Source organism: Aotus nancymaae, unplaced genomic scaffold (genome assembly GCF_030222135.1).
Source record: "Aotus nancymaae isolate 86718 unplaced genomic scaffold, 86718_ANA_hifiasm-v0.15.2.pri h1tg000011l, whole genome shotgun sequence".
Lineage (NCBI taxonomy): Eukaryota > Metazoa > Chordata > Mammalia > Primates > Aotidae > Aotus > Aotus nancymaae.
In genome coordinates, this window is record NW_026988422.1 from 71,975,388 (window position 1) to 71,992,179 (window position 16,792).

At 41.9% G+C, this 16,792-nt stretch overlaps 1 protein-coding gene across 12 annotated transcripts in view; it reads left to right on the top strand.

Moving 5' to 3' along the window:
• ZC3H14 (zinc finger CCCH-type containing 14) overlaps nucleotides 1–16,792 on the top strand; it is a 49,946-nt gene that overhangs the window by 27,981 nt on the left and 5,173 nt on the right. For 2 of the 12 annotated variants that reach the window (XM_064375124.1, XM_064375125.1), the window contains exons 10-14: nucleotides 3,568–3,642; nucleotides 8,750–8,909; nucleotides 9,730–9,962; nucleotides 14,353–14,473; nucleotides 16,617–16,753. In XM_064375124.1, coding sequence (XP_064231194.1) covers nucleotides 3,568–3,642; nucleotides 8,750–8,909; nucleotides 9,730–9,962; nucleotides 14,353–14,473; nucleotides 16,617–16,753 — 726 coding nt within the window. The remainder of the gene's footprint in view (nucleotides 1–3,567; nucleotides 3,643–8,749; nucleotides 8,910–9,729; nucleotides 9,963–14,352; nucleotides 14,474–16,616; nucleotides 16,754–16,792) is intronic. The other 10 variants (XM_064375126.1, XM_064375127.1, XM_064375128.1 and 7 more) reach the window with 5 other exon arrangements.

The window sequence follows — 16,792 nt, forward strand, 5'->3', positions numbered from 1 at the left end:
CAAAACTTAACACAAAGCTAGAGTAATCAAGACTGTGGTACTGGCGTAAGGATGACCATTCAAACCCATGGAACAGATTTGAGAATCCAGAAATGAATGCATACTTTCATGACCAATTGATTTTTGGCAGCGGTGCTAAGAGTCTATTGACAAAAGAATAGGCTTTTCACAGATGATGCTGGGACAACTGAATATCCACATGGAAAAGAATGAAGTTGGAACCTTACGTCATATACAAAAATTAACTTAAAATGGATCAAAAACCTAAATATAAGATCTAAAACTATAAAACTTTTAGGGGAAAAAATAGTTACGTTTTGGATTTGTGAATGGTTTCTTCAATACGACACCAAAAGCACAAGCAACCAAAGGAAAAAAAGATAAATCGAACTTCATCAAAATTTAATATTTTTGTGTTTCAAAAGATACTATGAAAAAAACAAAGACAACCCACAAAATGGGAGGGAATATTTAAGAAACACCTATCTAATAATAGTCTAGTATTAAGCCAAGGTTGAGTTCTTATTTCTCCATCCTTAAATGTACACGATACTGTATTAGTGAAGTTGAATTCTGTTATTACCATATGTATCTTTAAAGAAGTTTGTTTGGATCATGGGTCCAGTTACTTTCTCTGCCTTCTCCCTCCAAAGGATTTCTCAATCTCAGTAATGTTATGTACTAATTTCAAGGGGAACTACAACTCAAAACAATTCAGAAATCTAAGCTTAAAAATTTATGGTTTAGTTGATGAAAGGGGAAAATTAATTCATATCATATTTAGGTGTAAAGCACTGGATGTTATATTGCTTAACTTTGTAGCTCTTCAGTGTTCTCATCACATGAAGTAAATAATAGAAAATTCTTTGTGGGTCACATGTCTGTTTCAGCCAATCAGAAACCAGGATTATTTTGCATGTAATAATAGGGTTTGTTGGAAGAGGAGCTATATATATGGTAGGACTTAAGAGGATAGAGGGCCCTGCATATTAGGGCTTCTTAGTTGTAGCGAAGAGGCAATTGGTCTGGTATGTTTAGCTTTTTCACATTTACTTTTGAGATCTGACTCTGGAAATGTACAACCCTATCTTTTAAGTTATAGGTTAAGATGTTAATTTGCTTTTAATACTTCTTTTTTTTTTTTTTTTTTTTTTTTGAGACGGAGTTTCGCTCTTGATACCCAGGCTGGAGTGCAATGGCGCGATCTCGGCTCACCGCAACCTCCGCCTCCTGGGTTCAGGCAATTCTCCTGCCTCAGCCTCCTGAGTAGCTGGGATTACAGGCACGCGCCACCATGCCCAGCTAATTTTTTGTGTTAGTAGAGACGGGGTTTCACCATGTTGACCAGGATGGTCTCGATCTCTTGACCTCGTGATCCACCCGCCTCGGCCTCCCAAAGTGCTGGGATTACAGGCATGAGCCACCGCGCCCGGCCTACTTTTAATACTTCTTAAGGTAGCAGCATTGATCACTGCTTTTACTTTTGATGAAATAACTTAATGAGCTGTGAAGAAAAAATTACCAGATTTTAAGGGAGAGAGAGAATTTTACGAAATGTCTTTGTGGTTTCTATGACCTTTTCGAGAATGTCTTCGAAGTTTCCATCACCACCTCTACCAGTTTTTCTTCCATCGGAGCCAGTGGACTTAGGTTCCATAACAAGCTCCTCTTGTTCACTGAATGAGACAATGTTTCCTCTCGTTTAAGGAAAATAGCAGCTGATATCAATGAAATTAAAGGAATGAAAGCTCCTATTTTGACAGTAGAAGCAAATCTGTTTGGTCTGAATGTTAGAGTGTCCCAGAATGAAGCAAAAATTTCATCTTTTGAGGTTAAAATGAGTGAATATTCAACAACATCTGAATACAATAGACAGTTGGAAGATCTTAAAGAAGAAGTTACTGAATCACAGTCAAGAGCCACTGTTGTAAAAATAATTGGCTTCCTTAGAAACGTTGAGAAAGGTAAACTCTTAATATACAGTATCTTCTAGGTACCCATCCTTTGATCTGTATCTTTCCACGTGTGTAGCTTTGATGTGGAGGGAGCAAGTTACAGAGAACTTGAATTTATTGTGGACCTTCAATGACAAATTTGGATTCTGCTTAATTTAACTTAGAAACCTAGAATTGATCAGAATTCCATCCTCTTTAATTGAACTCTCTAAAATGATGTTTTGAAAAGATAGATGAACCTAGAGCAATAAAGCAAAACTTGAAATGTGGAAGAGTGGTCTTTCATGTATCTGTGTGAAATTATTTTAAAATGCCTAATTCTTTCATCATCGACTGTTTATGTGAAATCCTGTTGCAGTATTTGGATCGAAAGAGCCTTCTTCCTGTAACCTTTTACCTCAGTTCTCCAAGCTTCCCACAGGAATACAGCTTGACCTAAGTGACATCTTGGTTACAGTTCCTCAGAATGTGTGCTTTTTTTCGGTAACAATTCTGGAAGGAATTCACATTTTTGGGATGCACCAATAAAATGTCATATAACATATGTTTTAAAAGAAATCAACTGATAAAATTTCAAATTGGGTTTATCTTTTAAAATTTAAAAACACCTTTTAATGAAATGTGTTTGGTGGGAGATTGCCCACTTACTTCTTCGCACTCAGTAAGCAAAGCCTGTCCTTGTGAAGCCACCTGTAATGGATGTACCAAAAATTAGGATGTGGGCATCTTAATAAGATTTCAGTATTTGCAACCCTATCAATTACATCCCTTTGTGCACCGTAGTGCAGTACCTTATAATGAGCAAGTGAGTGTCTGACGTCTGCCAAGCACTGTGGGGGCTGCAGAAAAGTGTGACATTCTCCCATCTCAAGGACCTTATAACATCGAATGGAAGAAAGAGAAAATCACTTCTTTAACCTTATTTTGTGCAGACCGCTGAGCATATTATTATTAGAAATTGTGAACCTAATATTAGGAATTAATGTTATGAACCTGTGTTAGAAGAAATAAGTAGTTGAACATCTTTTCTTGTGGGAGAGCCAGTTACTATCATGCTTCCTGACATCTGGTGTGGACTCCAGAGCTGAGTGTCTTGTTTTCTTAGCATGCATCAAAGCCCATAGTTTGTCTTTTAGGAACTCTATATTTAGATGATTCTAGAGTGTTTTGTTTTGCTATTTGTTACCTTCAAAGGTCATGGGTGAGTGAGCCGTGATGGTAAGAGCTCAGGTGACGGAGGGAGGTGCTTGCCATCTTTATTTTGCAGTTGGTGTGATGTGAGCTGCTGGGCCACAAGGTGCCTCTCCCTGGATTTTCCACCCTTTTGCCACCTTTACTTTCCCGGCAGAATTCAAATCCAGGAAACCTGATATCCCCACAGAGGGAGAACCAGGAGTGTCTTACATTGGCACTTTTCGTTTAACCCTGAGTACAGCCTTTTTTGTCTTACAGGATATCCTTTGGTCCATAAATACTATTAAATTTCATTGCTGAAGCTTTAAGTTACTTTTAAGACTTTCAGTTAAGAACCCAGAAGGATTGATTTTTGGGAACCACATGCTCGTATTGTCTGTGTTGTAAGCTTAGTGAAGTTTTAAAATTTATATTCTAGGAACTCAACAGAGGCAATTATTATCCCGACTACAAATTGACCCAGTAATGGCAGAAACTCTGCAGATCAGTCAAGGTTGGTAATGTTTATAGTTGTACCGTAATCTAGCAGTTTCAGTTGCCATTTCCATTTCTTACACCCCATTTAATGTATCTCATTATCTCTTAGATCCTGCCCTAAGATGTTATATTTAGATCTGTGAAAATATTTTAGGGCCAGGAGATAAGATCTGCGTTTTCTTCATGTTATACAGTGTTTTAATTTTTTGCCTCATTGGAAAGCTTTGTTCCCTTCACACCATTCCATGTGTGTCCCTAGCACTGTTGGCTGTCACTCTCCTGCTGTCAGGAATGACTTGAGTTTCTTCTGACTTGTCCTCCTACTCAACCCAGCTTTTGCCATTGCCACGCATGGCTTTTGTATCCTCTTTTTCACCTGGTTAGCCTTATCTTCTTGTACTTCACTTTGGAATCTTATCACCAGGGCCACACCTAGAACTTGTTCTAGAGCCACTTTAGTTTACCTGTTTCCCTTCCTCTTCCCACAGACACGCATGCCAAGGGCTACTTCAGGACTGGAGCTGGCACCTTCGTTTTTATCGTCTCTGTCCTCAGTGCCCAGCCCCTGGCAGATGCATGTTCAGTGTCTTAAGAATGACTGCAGGATAAACACAGGCAACCATTAGAGACCCAGAATCATCTCAGTTCTGTTTCCCCTAAGTCTGTCCTTTGTGGGATGTTCTGGTCCCTTGACCCCTCCCAGTTAGTCCCTTCCTAGATTTTCTTTCCCTTCTGTCAGGACTCCACAGTGAGTCACTTTGTTCCTGACCCTTCCCCAGCTTTCCACCTCAGAAAGTGTACTATACTTTCTCAAGGGTCAGCCTCCACCAGAGCCCAGATCCCACCAGATTGGTGAGCACTGGCATGTCACTGCACTCCTCCAGCTTCATCCTCTGCCTCTTCTCTTCTGTCTGTAGAGGTGTTCAGACATTGCTCTCTCATCTCCCAGCAGTCCGTCCTGCCTCCTAAACAGGAGGCTTTGAAAAGGTTGGCAGCCAAGGTCTGTGTGTGGGATCCACTTCACTAGCTCTTGTGCGTGTTTTCTTTTCTGTTTCGTTGTTCTTTTCATTGTATCCATAGTGCACACAGTTTGAAACATCAAGTAGTTCTGTGATGCTTATGAATGACTGCAGTCCTTAGCTCCTCTCACATTTTTATTCTAAGAGCCCTTTGTTTCCTCATATTCTATTACTCTTTAAAAAACATACTGATTTTGTTTTATGTACGCAATACTTTTTGTTATTTCTCTGAGGATATGAAAGGTTGTTTTGACATTTCTCCCCCTCCCTGCTTGGTCTTGTTTTCTGTAAGTGGTCTGTTTTGGTTGTCTTTTATGCTGGAGGTTTCTCTCTGGTGTTTGGGGATCCTAGGTGGTCTTACATTTAAGAGTGGAGCACTCAGAAGCTCACTGGTACTCTGGGTTCATGAGTTGGGGCATGGGGTGCTTTGACTTTTTATTTGAAGATAGATCCTGTGTTGGAAAGCGATTTCTCCTGCCTGTCTAGTTTGTGGGCGCCCTGATGGCACTGCCTTTAAGTCTTTCCTCTCAGGCTGGTCAGCTTCTCCAATAAAAGGTTTTTCAAGTAATAGCCTGGTAGTTAAGAGTTCTGGGAGCTTAAGTGGGAATAGAAGGCTGGGGGAGGCACCTCAACATTAATAATTATGCAATGTTTACATAACCCTTCCCCCACTATTGTCAGTTGAGTACTTCTTTCATCATGGCTGGTGTCTCTTGGTCCAGGGACTCTGTTGTTACCCTCTGAAGAGTCTAAAGCTCCACTTTCTCCAAGGGAGAATGCATGCAGTGGGTAAAGTTTCATCAGGAAACGTAATTGCCTTTAGAAATTTTTAACAGTGTACATCCAGTTGATTCTGTTGCAGCATCTTTCTGGCAGAGACCCTGATTACTTCATCCATAGGCCTCTTCTGTGAGAATCTACAGGAAAGCACATCACCAGTCATCCCAGCTGTCTTCAGTGTAGAGGTCGGATTGGTGTGGCAAGGACCAAAACCAAGAAAACAGTGGCCGGGCATGGTGGCTCATGCCTGTAATCCCAGCACTTTGGGAGGCCAAGGTGGGCAGATCACTTCAGGTCGGGAGTTCCAGACCAGCCTGGCCAACGTAGCAAAATCTGATCTCTACTAAAAAATACAAAAATTAGCCAGGCATGGTAGTGTATATCTGTAATCCCAGGTACTCGGGAGGCTGAGGCAGGAGCATCACTTGAACCCAGGAGATGGAGGTTGCAGTGAGCTGAGCTCACACCACTGCACTCCAGCCTGGGCAACAGAGCAAGACTGTCTCAAAGAAAACAGTTACCTGGAATTAGAGTTGAAGAACTAACTGCTTCTCAGAGGGACACCTCCAGCACCTCTTTTTGCCTGTCACCTCTCTCATTTCTTCCCAACGTCCCTTTTACTGCCAGTTCCTCAGCCTTTGGAGAATCCTGTGGTCTGAATAGGATTGCTTCATCATTGCCTTAGAATTCAGCTTTTACAGATCCCTTTAGTTCCTAATCATCTGTTTTCCACTTTCAAAATTTCTTTGTACACTTACTTTCTTAGTGAGTTTTTAAAACATAAAACCCTTATTGACATTTTTGTGGGCTTTCAGGAGGGAACAAAAAGTAAATGCATGGACTCAGCCTGTGGTCTTTTACTTAGAAGATGGTACTTACTCCGTCTGTCCGGTCTCCATGTGACCCAGGCTGCTGACTTTTAGCTTGCAGAGAGGTGTGTGGGAGGGATAGGTCTGCTGTTGGTGCACGGTTTCCTCATCCCTGGAGTGTGTTACACTTGGCTTCCCGTACTTTTCTCCAAGCTTTGACCTTTTGGCTTCCAGGACTTCACTGTCTCTATTCTTCTCCTTCCCTTTCATTCTCATGTATCAGCTCCTCTCCTCCACTCCTCCTTAAAAGGTTAGCTTTGTTCTCTCCCACCTTCAGCATTATCTTCATCTCTTCCGTGTTCACCCAACCTGTAAACTCGCAGAACTTGTTCATCTTAAAAAGTGCAGGGTGGTGGCAAGGAGTGAAGCTGCCCCCTGGACCATTGTTTGGGCCTGTCTTTGATAGTGGTGAGACCTTGGTGAATCATTTAATAACTTGGAGCTGCAAACGGTCATATATAACATGGGAGGAAAACTACTTTTTTTAGGCTTTGAGTGAGGATTCAATGAGAAACGGCCACCTAAGTATGTTAAACACTCTTCTGTCACCTTCAGTTTGACTCAGCGTCTTCTGTACCTCCACCTACAGGTCAAATCTGAATTTTCTATTTCCTCTTAAACATGGAGAGTCCCACAAAGACTTTAAATAAATCTAACATTGAAATGTATCTTTGTCCTCTTTAGCTTTGCTCTTTTTCCTTTCCTAAGTTTGTCTCCCAGCTTTCTTTTCCACCTGTCTCCCTTTACCATCTGTACTCCCCTTGCTGGGGAAGGCGGGCGTGCCCCTTCCCAAGATGGAGTATGTCTTCTCTTCTTCTCAGCTGTATGGGACCAGGACACATGGCGGAGAATCTTTTCATTCAGAGCCTCACCCTCTCTCCCGGCAACAACAGGTCAAGGACTCTGGTTCTTTCTTAACGCTGTTTGTTTTTCTAAAAACCAATTTGATCAGGTCACCTCCCTACTTAGGAACCTCTCTTGATTTCTTTTTTTGGTTTGAGATGGGGTCTCCGTCTGTCACTCCTGCTGGAGTGCAGTGCACAATCATGCTCATTGTAGCCTCGACCCCCTGGGACCAAGCACTTCTCCCACCTCAGCCTCTCAAGTACCAGGTAGCTGGGACTACCTGGCTAATTTTTTTTTTTTTTTTCTGGTTGATGGGAGGTCTTACTATGTTGCCTAGGCCGGTCTCAAACTCCTGGGCTTATGGAATCCTTGTGCCGTGGCCTCCCAAAATGCTGGAATTATAGATGTGAGCCACCACACCAGGCCTCTTGATTTCTTACTATGTAGAGACCAGAATCCAGAGTCACTGAGGTATAGAAGAACCTTTATTATATATGTTAGCCTTCCTTGCCATACACCGCTGAGCCCACCACACACACCCTTCCAGACATTCCACATTGTAGCCTTTCTTAGATACCTTAGGCCTTGTGAAAGTCCCTTTCTTTCTACGTGCGTTTTCCTCTGCCTCAAGTGCTGTGTTTGTGTCTCTGATTCTTCTCGTTTCTTCCTGCTCGTTCCTTTACTGCCAACTTCAGATGTTCCTCCTTGGTAAGCTTTTCTTTGGTTCTTGGCTGGAGTGGACTGCTCTGTATTCTCAGCACCTCGTTGGCTTTCCTTTTGGGTCATGCTGTTCTGAAATTGTATATGTGTCTATTTATCTTTTTTTCTTGTGTACCTAGCTCAGTTCTCTTAGTTGTTCAGTAAATACTCAGTGAATGAATGTGAATGAATATCTTGTGAATTTTGGTCTCTAAGCTTTAAAAGAGATGTATTAACTTTAGTCTGTTGATGGCATATTGACAGGTCATCCATATCCATTCTGGGTTGTAGGTCTTGGCATATTTTATAAAATAGCCTTAAGCATATTGTAGATGATGTGAGCTTATGGGTTTTGCATTAAAGGCCAGTGTTTTTCTTGATACACATGTGTAAATGCCCATTCATCTTTCAGTTCCCTTTAAAAGTCCTCGGACTGCAACCAATTGGAAATTATGCCACTTGAATTCTTTTTATCGGGACGTGATTCTTAGCTGTAAGTGGTACTGTGTGAGGTGAACAAACCAGATTTTTGAAAAGTGGTTCAGTAGTCTTATAATTGTAGGGAGCCTTACGACTCAGATTCTCCAGGTTTTTAGAAAGGACTGTTGTACTTTAAGGGTACATTGTTAATACCTCATTAGATGCTGCACCTGAGAACCTTTCTTTGCTCTAGGTAGGGAGTGTTAATCACAATCACTTGTACTGTGCCCTGGAGGAAAGGGCTCTTTGAGTTCTTTGAAAACATGTTTGGAATAGAATTACAGCCCTGTTTTCCTGAGTGGAACCAGTTGTGATTTTCCTTTGAAATAATTTGAATATTTAAAAGATTGACGTTCTTCTCACATGTATGATGTTGGGAATGCAAGGTATATTCAAAAGTAAACATTTATGGCCAATTTTTTTGGCTCAGATTACTATGACATGGAATCCATGGTCCATGCAGACACAAGATCATTTATTCTGAAGAAGCCAAAGCTGTCTGAGGAAATAGTAGTGGCACCAAACCAAGAGTCGGGGATGAAGACTGCAGATTCCCTTCGGGTACTTTCAGGACACCTTATGCAGACACGGTAGATGGTTTCTTTTTCTTGTGTAGTTAATTTGTGTGATTAGATAGTACAGGTTAACCATTCATTTGCAGTTTCCCTCCTCCCTGCCCCAGCCCCTAGCTTAGAATGCTTTCAGTGATTCAGTAGCTAGCCTATGAATAGTTAGCCAAATTCAGTTTTCAAGAATTCCAGTTCATCTTTCTTGTTCAGAAATCCATTAACCCACAAAATAGAGCTCAGTGTATGATTTAACTGTATTAAGATTCTTTTCTTTATGCAAATCCAGGAAATGCAAGTTTAAAAGCCAACTGACCATAATCAGGAAATCTGTCTAAAGGGAGTTGGCAGATCAGATTTGGGTGATTTTTTTTTTCCTTAGAAAATTGACTGATTCTATAAAAGAACACTCCAGCCTGGGTAACAAGAGCGAAACTCCGTCTCAAAAAAAAAAAAAAAGACAAAAAAAGAACAGACATACAGATAATGAATTAGCGTAAATGCTGCTGGCCCTTGTCTTTTGAACATTGATGCTAATTTTTTGGTTTATTTCCATGTTGACCCTATGAGGATCAAATGGGTAATGGGGTCAGGCTTGAGGGGAGATTGTCCTTAGTAAGTGCAGGCTGGAGGGTCACTGGTGATGATGCCACTGTGACTGGCCTTGGTCATTGTGTATTAGTAGGGAACCCCCTAGTGCTGCACCTGGAAGCCTTACCTAGTCTTTTTTTACCGAACCAAACACTAAGCAAGGGAGTGATAGTTCTACTGAAGAGCACTTGAGGGGGCTCAGCGTTTTGTGTTTGTTTCCCTAATTCTATGGTATTTTTTATCTGTCTGGCAGAGATCTTGTACAACCAGATAAACCTGCAAGTCCCAAGTTTATAGTGACGCTGGATGGTGTCCCCAGCCCCCCAGGATACATGTCAGATCAAGAGGAGGACATGTGCTTTGAAGGAATGAAACCCGTAAACCAAACTGCAGCCTCAAACAAGGGACTCAGAGGTCTCCTCCACCCACAGCAGTTGCACTTGCTGAGCAGGCAGCTTGAGGACCCAAATGGTAGCTTTTCCAACGGTGTGTTGAGAGCTCAGATTTTTAGGGTGCTGTCATTGTCAAGGGAATCTTTGACTTGTTTCTCTACCTTGAATGAATATTGGTTAAAGGCCTTGCTTTTATTTATATTCAGTAATGGCCTTTTTTCTTCTTTCAGACAAAACCACCGATTATATTTCAGACTCTTTTTTCTGTGTCTGTTTCATTGAGCTGTTACTCCAGTGCGAAAATGGAGTTCAGCCGTGGAACCTAAGAGTCCTCTTCCTTATGCTGGCTAAAGGATGAACCATCATTCTTGATGCCTTGTTTACCTTTTTATTTTCCTCAGAAACTGTACTGCCACTTTGCCCTTTTATTGGTAATAGTCTCTTGTAATTAACTTGAGAGAAAAATTTAGATTTGCTGCTATTTCTACCTCAGTGAAATTTCTTCGAAAGGAGTTTCTCACTCTGTCAGGATACTTCTTGGAACTGTTTAAATTAATGTTGGAGAGTAATATTTAGCAGAACTCAGATGAACTTAATTCAGATAGCACCACGCTTTTAGGCAGGTGACAGTTTCTTATCACCGCTTCTTCTCTCACTGGGTATCAGTGGCAACACTGATCATTTTCATTCACGATAGAGAATGGTAATTATGTTCCTCATATCCTCTAAAATTTTCAGAAACACCTCTTCATTGGCAGGAGGGATAATTACTGAATCTTAAAAGTGTACAGATTCAGATGAAAAACAGTAATGGATTTTGAAACATTTCCTTGATTAGTCCTCTTCTTGGAAGTTATTTCTATGAAAATGTATTGACTGCCTTTTTAGATCACTAAAAATAGACTCATATGTTAGTGGAGCAGTAACACTTAGCTTTATTTTAACTGGATGCGTTTCCTGTGGACCAATGACGTAGTATCGTGGTTTGGATTAGTGGAGGGAGTTGAAAATCTGACTCTGAAGAAAAACTTAAAAATAGTAAAAGCTGCAGTAATTAGGCAGTACAGATTTCTTGACTCTGTATGTTTTGTCTAAAGAGGAAACTCTAGTGTTTTTACAACTCTTGACATTTCAATTTGGTAGTTTAATTTTTTGGTCTGCTAGGATCTGATTTCGTTTTAAATGTAGATGTCCATATGAGGCTTTATGGGGGGTATACATGTAGCAGCAGTGACACTGTAAATAACATGTTAGTAAACATTCTTGCCAGTGCCGTGGCCATTGTGCTGACAGCTGTGATGAGTGGTGAGCCTCCTTTCCATTGCTTTGACTGGGGACTCAGTGATTTGCTGCTGCTCAAGGATGAAGCTTTGTAAGAATTAGCATGTGGGTCTGGCTGGAGAGACTCCCGCAGAACAGTTCTCAGCAGTCTCCAGCCTCTATACCTCTTCCCTTGTGAGCAAGGAGTTTGAAACTGCAATTGCTTCTGGTTGGTTTTATGTTGGGTTGTTTCAAACAGCAACATCTGTTTCAACCTGCTGCCTTTTCATTTACCATCATATGGCAGCACAGATTTTTTTTTTTGAGATGGAGTCTCTCTCTGTCCCCTAGGCTAGAGTGGTGCGATCTCAGCTCACTATAACCTCCACCTCCTGGTTTCAAGCCATTTTCCTGCCTCAGCCTCCCAAGTAGCTGGAATTACAGGCATGCACCATCATGCCTGGCTAATTTTGGTTTAAATAGAGATGGGGTTTCACCATGTTGGTCAGGCTGGTCTCAAGCTCCTGACCTCAAGTGATCTACCCACCTCAGCCAGAGTGCTAGGATTACAGGTGTGAGCCACTGCACCCAACCTATAACTTTCAATAAAAAGTGAATTTGCCTCTTAAAATTTGAACAGGAAAAGTTTTAATAGCTTACAAAGTCAGTGTCAGCCAGTGAAATGACTGATAGAAACATTATGACTTAATGCTTCTATCAGAAAGATCATTTCTTTGTAAAGTATTATTTTGATAATAAAGGTTCTTTGTAAAGTATTATATTGTTCCTGATTATCTAGCTACTTTACTTCCCAGCTAGGCTTCTCTTGAGTATTCTCTGAATCTTTTATTTGTACTGGGTTCTTGTGTAAGTATTATAGTCTCCTGTGTGTAATTTATTATAGGAAAAAGGCAAGACACATTTACTTGGCAGGGATGACACAAAAAAAAATTTAAAAGTCAGTGAAACTCCAGTCATCTGATTTTCTTTGGAACTAAGAATATTCTTGTATCTTAGAACTAAAATGATTTTTACTGGGTTTTTTTTTTTTTTAGAAAAGGTCTCACTCCCATTGTCCAGGCTGGAGTTCAGTGGCGCAGTCAAGGCTCACTGCAGCCTCAGCCTCCCAGGCTCAAGTGATTCTCCCACCTCAGCCTCCTCAGTAGTTGGGTTACTACAGGTGCACATCACTGTGCCCGGCTAATTTTTTGTATTTTTAGTGGAGGCCGGGTTTCACCATGTTGCCCAGGCTGAGCTCAAGTAATCTGCCCACCTTGGCCTCCCATAGTGCTGGGATTACAGGCATGACCCACCATGCCCAGTGGACTTTTACTGTTTTTAAAGTAGCATAGAAAATTGTATGTATCAGGCATTGTCATAATTGCTCTTTGATGATGCTCCTATCTGGGCTGCATGACTGGATTTGTGTGCCTTGTTCTCCTGTAATGAGGACAGAACGTGGGTCACTGGAACAGTAAGTACTCATAGTACTAGCTGCTGCTGCTATTATGATTGGTTGCCTGTTTTGTATTTTTTCCATTTAATCATCAGACTCTAAGGAGGACATTGTTTTCTCTTTGTATAGGTGAGGAAGCGGAATTCAGAGAACTTAGCTGACATTTGCACAGAGTGTCTAGCTGAGGACTAGAGGAATATAGTTGAAGTGATACTTGCTTTTGTGAATATGAATGTGAACCATAATACATAATATCCATGATGATATTTTGGGGGAGGTTAAGGTGTCTCAGGCCAGAAATTAGCAGCTGATTATCAGCTGTAGCTGTAATTTTACTTATTCAGTGTTTTGTGGGTTTGTTTTGTTTTTTTGTTTTGTTTTGTTTTTGGTTTTTTTGAGATGGAGTTTTGCTCTTGTTGTCCAGGCTGGAGTGTAATGGCGCAATCTTGGCTCACTGCAACCTCTGCCTCCTGGGTTCAAGTGATTCTCCTGCCTCAGCCTCCTGAGTAGCTGGGATTACAGGCATGTGCCACCATGCCCAGCTAATTTTTGTATTTTTAGTAGAGACGGGGTTTCCCCATGTTGGTCAGGCTGGTCTCAAACTCTTGACCTCAGGTAATCCACCTGCCTTGGCCTCCCAAAGTGTTGGGATTACAGGTGTGAGCCACCTTGCCCAGCAATTCAGTGTTATTTGAATAAATTACCAGCATTACAGTTTCAATGAAAGCAGATTTTTGGCTACTGAAACATGATAAAAATCTGGCAACAGGGTTCCCACTTTGCCCTGTCATAGTTATTGAAGCTGTGATTGGAGATGGCACAGGGAATGGGGTGGTACTTGCTTTCCGGGTTGCAGCTCCCCATCTGTCCCTTACTGGATTTATCATCATCAGCCCAGTCAGTCTTGCTGTGTTAGGGGAATTGCCCAGTCCCTGTAGGTGATGGCATTTGTGACCCCATTGTAGGCAAAAATATTTTCCCCTTTTTAGACATTGCTGGCTGAGCACGGTGGCTCATACTTATAATCCCAGCACTTTGGGAGGTCAAGGTGGGTGAATTGCTTGAGTCCCAGAGTTTAAGACCAGCCTGAGCACATGGTGAAACCCCTTCTCTACAAAAAATAGATAAAAATTAGTCAGATATGGTGGCACATGCTACTTGGGTAGGGGCTGAGGTAGGAGGATCACTTGAGCCCGGGAGGCAGAGGTTGCAGTGAGCTCAGATCATGCCACTGGCACACCACTGCACTCCATCCTGGATGACAGAGCAGGACCCTGTTTGAAAAAAAAAAGTAAAAATAGACATTGCTGTGAGTTTAGCACCTAGACTTACAGCTCAGCAAGTGGGAATACTTTTGTATTTGGATCACTCATAATCTTGCTAGCATGTGAGAATTCACATTTCCTTATCACCTTACATGTTTTGTTTTTAATTTTATTGGTTCCCTACTTAACATCCTTCCCCTCTCTTTTAATTCAGCTGTGAATTAGTATTGAGAATTAGAATTGTTGGTGAAAACTTTGGCCTTAGCTGCAGAAGCACTATTCTCATTCCTTTTCACAGTGAGAACTATTGTCTCCTTCCTGTTGTCTTTTATAGGTTTCTGTTGCCAGTGTTAATCTTATTATTTGGGCTCACTTATTTTACATGACTTATTTACATTTAACGGAAGATTTGAAGACTGGGGCTTGAGGGAAATTTGTTGAAGGTGCTGTGTACTGAATTGATCATAATGAATGAAATACTTTTAATTCCTTTCTCTTTGTAGCTGAGATGAGTGAACTGAGTGTGGCACAGAAACCAGAAAAACTTTTGGAGCGCTGCAAGTACTGGCCTGCTTGTAAAAACGGGGATGAGTGTGCCTACCATCACCCCATCTCACCCTGCAAGTGAGTACCATCCCCCATCTCACTCTACAAGTAGATACCATCCTCCCATCTCATCCTGCAAGTGTGTACTACCCCCATCTCATCCTGCAAGTATCATCCTCCCATCTCACCCTCCAAGTACTATCCTCCCATCTCACCCTGCAAGTGAGTACCACCCCCATCTCACCCTGTAAGTACCATCTTCCCATCTCACCCTGCAAGTGAGTACCACCCCCCCAACTCACCCTGCAAGTACCATCCTTCCATCTCACCCTGCAAGTGGGTACCATTCCCCCATCTCACCCTGCAAGTGGGTACCATCCCCCATCTCACCCTGCAGGTGAGTATCATCACCCCATCTCACCCTGCAGGTGAGTACCATCACCCCATCTCACCCTGCAGGTGAGTACCACCCCCCCAACTCACCCTGCAAGTACCATCCTTCCATCTCACCCTGCAAGTGGGTACCATTCCCCCATCTCACCCTGCAAGTGGGTACCATCCCCCTATCTCACCCTGCAGGTGAGTACCATCACCCCATCTCACCCTGCAGGTGAGTACCATCCCCCTATCTCACCCTGCAAGTGGGTACCATCCCCCCATCTCACCCTGCAGGTGAGTACCACCACCCCATCTCGCCCTGCAAGTGAGTCATAGCCAGCTGATTTTGGCTTTCAGTTTAGTGTCTATATCTTATCCCTTATTTTGTTTTTCTTTTCTGTGGATGAGTTTTGAGTTTTATAACTAAATGCAGTGAGGACTACCATGGCCCTTTCCAGAGCAGTATATTTCTTGTTTATGTGTGTCTGTTGAGAGTTGAGGGTTGGGGGGTTTTCTTTGTGCCTCAGACCTGTGAGATACAGAAATACCTGGAGTTCCTTAAGAATTCTGTACGATGGCCGGGCGTGGTGGCTCACGCCTGTAATCCCAGCACTTTGGGAGGCCGAGGCGGGTGGATCACGAGGTCAAGAGATCGAGACCATCCTGGTCAACATGGTGAAACCCCGTCTCTACTAAAAATACAAAAAATTAGCTGGGCATGGTGGCGCATGCCTATAATCCCAGCTACTTAGGAGGCTGAGGCAGGAGAATTGCCTGAACCCAGGAGGCGGAGGTTGCGGTGAGCCAAGATTGCGCCATTGCACTCCAGACTGGGTAACAAGAGCGAGACTCCGTCTCAAAAAAAAAAAAAAAAAAAAAAAAAAAAAGAATTCTGTACGTTTAAGGAGATGGGTGTATGATAACTGCCCCAGTTTGTATGCATTTTGGCCACACACACTATACACAGATTTTGAGGAGTTGAGGGAAAAGTTAGTTATGGATAATGAAAATTTTGGACTCGGGTTAAATTTTTCCTTACAAGCTGGCTGGCTTAATGTAATGAACTTTGTGAGATGTCTTTTAGGGGCTTTATTTTTCGAGAGCAGGGGTCCTATGAATGGAATCTCCATTTTTAATTCTCTTAAAGAACTAATTATGTGGGAATATGGCTGTACATATAAGGAGAATATGGGATGAGTCTTTTTGTAGCACAAAGCCTTGCATAGAGGATGTGTTTATTGTATTGAGTTCACTGCATAAAACATAGACCTTACTTATTAAGTGGTGTGATTTTTATCACAAAAGCTTTAGTCTTTCCTGGTGGCTTGGCTTGAGTCAAAAGCCTGTGTTTGTCACTCATGTTCTCACTCATAAGTGGTTGTTGAACAGTGAGAACACATGGACACAGGGAGGGGAATATCACACACTGGGGGCTGTTGGGGGGTCAGGGGCTAGGGGAGGGATAGCAGGGGGTGGGGAGTTTGGGGAGGGATAACATTAGGAGAAATACCTAATATATGTGATGGTGGTGGCGGGATGGAGGCAGCAAACCACCATGGCATGTGTATACCTATGTAACAATCCTGCAAGATCTGCACGTGTACCCCAGAACTTAAGTAAAATTAAAAAAAAAAAACTCATCTTAAAAAAGCCTGTATTTGTGTTATCCCAGGCCTTGGAATAAATGACTGTGTCCTATTTTGATAAATGGCCTCATTTTAAAATACTTTTTGTTGTTGTTGCATTTCTCAAAACAAGTAGTGATGGGGAGTGTAAAGAGCCTTTATACAAAAAACTAATCATGCATTGAGAAGGTTATGAAATATGCTTTTTTGTTTTGTAGAGCCTTCCCCAATTGTAAATTTGCTGAAAAATGTTTGTTTGTTCACCCAAATTGTAAATATGATGCCAAGTGTACGAAACCAGATTGTCCTTTCACTCATGTGAGTAGAAGAATTCCAGTACTGTCTCCAAAACCAGGTGAGTAACTTACTGTTGCAACTGCATTTGGGTAAAAAA